Below are 6,753 nucleotides of genomic sequence, written 5' to 3'. Positions count from 1 at the left end.
TTCCCCCTCTAAACTTTCCTCTATGCTCTTTTTTAATAATCAACCTTAGAAGAACCCTTAACATGGAAACTAATGGTAGCTTCTAACGTTACAAAGCACAAAAGAGACAAAAGTCTTAATAGATTCTAGCAAAAGTCATTATGGTCCTTAAGAAAAAAAGGTTGTGCCTATGGCTATAGAATTAATATAGTTCAATATTTGTTTACTTGCTTGTGTGGAAAAATAAAATAGAAAACATACAGTTTTCATGAAGCAGTGGGAAGGGGATTGGCCTGAGAGTTGGGAGACCTGAAGTTGATTCCTAACTCAGTCACAACCACTCTAGACCAACTTTTTCTTGTCTAAATATGAGGAGAATGGATTAGAATAAGAGGTGTCAAACTTGCAGCTGCCTATAAGACAGCTGGTCAGAACCAGATTAAAATGTAATTGACACATGTTTAACAAAATAAATAAAAATACAATACAACATAGATAATGTTGATTTGTGGTTTTCTAAAGTTAGTATGTGGTCTACAGGGAGCTGTTTCTATTTCAGTTTCCTACTACTAGATGATCTCTAAGAATTCCTGTGAAAGTATGAATCAAATATGTGAGTATAGAATTATAGATTTAAAGCTGGAAAAGACTTAGAGGTTATTTCACTCTCTTCTTCTGTTTTATAGATGAGGAAACTGAGGCCTAGAGAGGTTAAATGACTTACCCAAGGTCACACAGATGACAGAACTAGGAGCTGAACCCAGGTCCTCTGATTCCAAATCCAGGTAACTTTCCAACATACAATGTAAACATTCAATTTAGCATAGTAGTAACACATCTGAAATTGTTCTGGATTTGGAATCAGAGGATCTGGGTTCAATTTCATTCAGCAACACTAATAAGCTGTGTGACTGTGGACAAGTAATTTTACCTCTGATTCTCAGGGTCTCCACTTGCCATGGGAAGGTGTTGGACTTCTTCACTTCTAAGATCCCTTCTGGCTCTGAACCTTATTTTCCCAAGTACCTAAGGTGATGTTATTATAAAGAAATGGAAGGGGAAAGTAATAATAATATAATAATAGCCAACACATATAGCACCTACTATGTGCCAGGCACTGTGCTACGTACTTTACATTTGATTCTCACAGCAATTCCGGGATGTAGGTGCTATTACTATCCCATTTTGCAGTTGAGGAAACTGAGGCAGACTGTGGTTCAGTCATTTTCCCAGGGTCACACAACTAGCAATAATCATTATAATAAAAGCTAACATTTAAATGGCTATTACTATGTGTCAGGTACTGTGCTAAGTGCTTTATAACTATTATTCACTCGGTCCTCACAGCAATCTTGGAAGGTAGGTGCTGTTATAATTCCCAGGAAACTGAGGCAGACATTAGTTAAGTGCCTAGGGTTGCTCAGGTGGTAAGTACCTGAGAGCGGATCTGAGCTCATGTCTCCCTGACTCTAGGCTTTGTGCTCTATACTCTAAGACCTGATACTGTTTAAATGAACGTGAGCGAGCATTATTCTTTTCCTAAATCTCAGTTTCCTCATCTGTAAAGCGGAGACAATACTCCTTGCACTACACCTGCCTCACAGGGTGGTGGTAAAGAAAGTACTCGCATTAACCTGGAAAATGGGAGCAGCATGGGGATGCAATGGAAGGAGCCCTGGGTTTAGGAACGAAGGAAAAGGAGAGGAAACAAGGAGAGGAAAAGAGAGGGGAAGGGGGAGGGAAAGATGACTACATAAAGACGGGCAGAGTGACAGCCGGAAGAAGGAGGGAAAGATGAGAAAAAAAAAAAGAAAGGAGAATGAGAAGAGACAGAAAAGGGCTCGTTTGCCAGTTTCAAATATGGTACCCGGAGCCTCTGTGACAGGCAGGCCACGTGACCATGCTCCTCCTATGAGGTCTCCAGGGCTGGGTTCTTGATTGTCCCTTCTCGCACCCCGTCCTAAGGCGGCCGCGGTTGTCAACCAGAGGCGATCATGGCAACCGGCCGGGCCGGAGCGCAGGCGGCTGGAGCTGCTGGGACGGCTACGGCTGCGGGCGGGCGCTGGGCTCAGTGGGGAGGGCGGGGGCTGCTCCTGCGGGGGCCGGGGAAGCAAGGGCAACACTGAGCGCCATGCAGCGGGCCTGCGGGGATGGGCCCGCGGAGCTGCCGGCCTTGGAGGACCCCGGCGCAGAGGGGGAACCCGACCCCAAGGCCAAGCAGAACAAGCGGGGGCCGAAGCCCGAGCCCGAACCCAAGCCTGAGCCCAAGCCTGAGTCCGACAATGAACCCGAGCCCGACGATGACCTCGAGCCCGACACTGAACCCGAACCCGACGCCGAGTCCGAGTCCAAGCCCGAGCCCGAGCCCGAGTCGCAGCCCGATCCTGAGTCCGAAAGGCCCGCGGAGGCCGAGCTCCAGACCCGGGTCCCTTCCTCAGCCCCTTTGACAGTCCACCACCCGGCTGAGCAAGGCGACGTCAGCACCCAGGAACGCCGCCCCCGCGCGGTCGCCAGGACCAGGACCAAGACTAAAGGCAAGAAGGCCTCCGGACTGCGCGTGCCCGACGAATCCCGGGGCCGCCGTCCCCTCACCGTCACCGTGGACAGCTCCAAGGCCAGGACCTCTCTGGATGCCCTCAAGATCAGCCTGAAGCAGCTCAAGTGGAGGGAGGTGAGCCTCTCCGTCCCGCCCCTCTGGCCTCTGCCTAGCTGCCCGGGAAAGGGCAAGGTGGTCCCAGAGAGCCCAGTCCTCCTCCACACACTCAGGCAGACCCTTGGTGCTCCAGAACTCAGGACCACCCTTCCTGACCTTGTCAGGGTCAAAGACCTCGAAGTTACTCCACCTCCCTGGGTTCCACTCTCTCTCTTTTAAGGGATGGGGGGGGGGGGGGAAGGAGGGGGATTTGGAGGAGGTCCTTCCCAGCACTAAAGTTCTATGTTCTAACATTTTATTTTTTAAGTCACTTCCAGCTTTGACACTGTGTTCTCTCCTGAAATGTTTTTAATTGTGTTCTTCTAGCCTTGATGTTCTATCTTCCAAGGTGTCCAGTATTGACAGGCTATAGACCTTCTTCAAACGTTTTTCTAATTGCTCTTCCAGTTCTGACCCAAAACTTTCTAAGGATCGTTTTCAGATTCATGGTGTTATGTCCATACGTTTAGAGCTGGAAAAGGAGGTTGGATAAATCTCTAGGCTAACTTTCTCATTTTATAGATGAGTAAACTGAGACCCAGAGATATGTTAAATGACTTGCCCAAGGCCACAGGGCAATGGAGTTTGAACCCATATCCCCAACTATAAAACCAACTCCTTTTATATGATGATGCCTCACTTTCTCACTCTGATGTTTTATGTTCTATGGTCCCTTTCATTCCGTTGATGAAATGATTTGGTTGAAAAAATTATTTGGTTCAATTAAAAACATTTGTTGAGTGCCTGCCTACATTGTGTTATGTGTAGCAGTGATGGGAGAAGGGGCAGTGATCTTGGAAATACAGATCCTACTCTCAAGGAGTTTACAATTTAGTGGACAATGCTGTCAAAGACCTCTTCTGGCTCTAACATTCTATGATCCTGGATCTCCCATGGATGTGAGTAATAGAAGGGGTGTCATTGTTCCAGGTAGTCATTCAGTTTTGTGTTGGTGTTAGAAAGTTGTAATGTTTATTGATTTTTAGGGGAAGTAGTTTTTCTGCTCTTTTCCTTTCTACAAGTCAGTTTCTTCTCTCTGAGCCTCAGGTTCCTCATCTTTAAAATGAAGTGGTAAATCTATGATTGACTAAGTGAACCATAATGTCCTTTTCAGTTATAAGTCTTATGGTCCCATACACTGGAGGTGGTGATGGTCATCAAATTGTACAACTAAGACTTAAGGCCAGAAACACCATCCAAACCATAAATTATGACTGTGCTCCTTTTATGGAGTTTTATGTTCTGTAAAGGTGCTGCCTGGGGCAAACAACACACGTAATTTTATATAGAGTAAGACATATTTTCAGACCTGGCCAATGTGGTACAGCTACTAGGTCTCAATTAAAGTATGATTATAATTTGTTTTGCTTGATTATGTATAATTGTTAAAAGATTTTTTTTTCTTTTTTCAATGGGGAAAGGGTGAAAGGAAGGGTAGGAGACAGGATAGAAATATAAAGAAAGGAAACAAAGTCAATGAAGCATTTTTAAAAAATGAACAGAACAGAAGGAATGCCAAAAAAGGGACTGCTATAATTTGCTATAATTTAAATTTGTTGCATATTTAAAAATAAAAGCAAACTATACATAATAAAAATTCACAGTTTCCTCTTTTTCTGTTCTATTATGTATATGGAAGCACTCATTTTATTTAGTGTTACTTGAGTTCTGAATAACAAAAACAAGTAATTTTAAATAGCAACCAGTCAAATTCAATGCCAGGTTTATTTAGAGGAGCAACCAGCATTCTAGGTATATGTGATTGAACTTGGTAAGCCTACCACTGTATGTGTAAGTTCATCTTCATATAAGTTCACCTTCCTTTTCTTATCCTTCTCTTTCACAAGAGGGCTAGGTTAACTCACAGATGATTCCATTTTAGATAATATCCAATCAACCATTGCGATTTGATTCAACTCTTTCCTTCACTTTTACTGCTATTTTACTTTCACTTTACAATAGAAAATAGTTAACAGCAGGAACATTTAAATAAGACCAGTGAATGGAAAGATTGCAAATTAGCAAAACAATGTCAAAATTCAAACCATTGTATTTGCAACATGAACAGATGCAATCTTCTCTCCCCTGCCCCTTTTGGTGACATGCTAGAATATGGGGGCTGGGGACTGGATTGTAGTAGTATTACTTCAATATTAATTGAGAAAGCTCATATGTAGCCAATATTTATTGAAAAGTGTCTAGTTTTATAAAAATAATTTTTAAAACTTTATTGGTAGTTAATATGACTACAATTTTCTCCTTAAATAGAAAGAAGAAAAGGGAACACTAGGAGGGAATGAGAAAGGGAATTTTTTTTTTGAGGCATTTGGGGTTAAGTCACTTCTCTAGGGGTCACACAGCTAGTAAGTACTTATCTGTGGGTCCTTCTGGCTCCAGGATTTTTGCTCTATCCACTGTACCATGTAGCTGCCCCAGAAAGGGAAAATATTGACCTCAAGAAGCTTCTATTCTTCTGTAGAGATAAAAAGAACTATTTTGTCTAGGAAAACTTAAAATAAAACAAATGCCAAGGCATTCTTGTTGAATGAGAAAACATTTGGATCTAGTTGGCTTTTGAGTCATGTCTTGTTAGCTGCAGGTTAGGGTTCTTTGCAGATTTTATTAGTCATGTAGCTTAATCTTCCCTGGCTTTTAGTGACTTTGACATAATTTACTTACTATTTTTAAAAAAAGCTATATGATTTAACACTAATTTACATACTCTTTAAACTTCATCATCTGCTTCAGTAGATATGATGCTTTAATGCCAATCATCTACTGAAATTCTTTCTCCATAAGTTAAATACAACTGATCCTTAAAATTACAATCAGTAACCACTACAATTTTGAATGGTGATATTTGTCTAACAACCTTATCATCTATAGTAATTTCTTAGGCAGTTTAAAAAATACGTTAGCATTTTGACCTGAATATACACTCCCTTCCCATCCTCCAAACCTTGCTTAAATAAAATCTGAATGTTCTTTTTTGGTGTATACCTACATTTTTTTTCCTTTCAAAGAAACATCATTTTAGTTGATGGAGGCTAAATTTGAAGTTGGTCTATCTTCAAATGCTGAAGTTAAGTCTTAAGTAGTACCTCTAAATGGTCAGTCATTAAACATTTATTAAGAATTTACTGTGTGCTGGCTGTACTAAATGCTGGGAATACACAAAAGAGACAAGAGACAGTGCCTTCCCTTGAGCAGTCTAATAGGGGGGAAAATAATCAAACAAATATGTACAAACAAGCTATATACAAGATAAATAGGAAATAATCAACAGGGGAAGGTACTAGAATTCAGAGGGGCTTAGAAAGACTTCTAGTAGGAGGTTGGATTTTAGTTGGGACTTGAAGGAAACCAGGGAGCAGAGTTGAAAAGGGAGAGCATTCCAGGCATAGAGGACGGCCAGAGAAAATGCCTGGAACTGAGAAGAGTGTCTTGTTGGAGGAATAGCCAGGAGGCCAGTGTCACTGGATCAAAGAGTACCTAGTAGGGAACAAGGCATAAAAAGAGTGAAGGGCTTTGAAAGCCAAATGGAGAACTTTGTATTTGATCTTGGAAACAATAGGAAACCACTGGAGTTTATTAACATGATCAGACCTGAATTTTAGGAAAGTCACTTTGGTGGCCATGGATAGATTGGAGTGGGGAGAGACTTCAGGAAAGCAGACATTCCCCCCCAGCAAGCTATTGCAATAATCCAAATATGAGATGATGAAGGCCTACATGAGAGTGCTGGCAATGTCAGAAGAGAGAAAGGGGACATATTCAAGAGATGTTGCAAAGGTGAAATCAACAGGCCTGGGCAACAGATTGGATATGGGGTAGGGTGGGTGGGGTGAGAGAGAGTGAGGAGTCACAAATGATATACCTAGATTGAGAGTCTGAGGGATTAGGAGGATGGTGTTGCCCTCTACAATAAAAGTAATGATAAATTAGGATATATTTTTATTTTATTTATAGTTACTAGATATTTACATTATATGTATTTATATTAACTAGGTGTTACATTTACAAGAGCTTCTCAGAAAAAGCAATGGACATCATACCATGCCATAATTAGGATAGAGGATTCT

The 6,753-nt window shown here is 41.7% G+C and overlaps 1 protein-coding gene across 2 annotated transcripts in view; it reads left to right on the top strand.

Annotated features, from left to right (window-relative positions):
- Positions 1-1,956: 1,956 nt before the first annotated feature.
- TTLL11 (tubulin tyrosine ligase like 11) overlaps positions 1,957-6,753 on the top strand; it is a 255,439-nt gene continuing 250,642 nt past the window's right edge. For both annotated transcript variants that reach the window (XM_036750193.1, XM_036750194.1), the window contains exon 1: positions 1,957-2,650. In XM_036750193.1, the coding sequence (XP_036606088.1) occupies positions 2,111-2,650 (540 nt within the window). In that variant the 5' untranslated portion in view covers positions 1,957-2,110. The remainder of the gene's footprint in view (positions 2,651-6,753) is intronic.

Source organism: Trichosurus vulpecula, chromosome 3 (assembly GCF_011100635.1).
Source record: "Trichosurus vulpecula isolate mTriVul1 chromosome 3, mTriVul1.pri, whole genome shotgun sequence".
Taxonomy (NCBI): domain Eukaryota; kingdom Metazoa; phylum Chordata; class Mammalia; order Diprotodontia; family Phalangeridae; genus Trichosurus; species Trichosurus vulpecula.
This window is presented reverse-complemented; position numbering and strand designations above follow the sequence as displayed.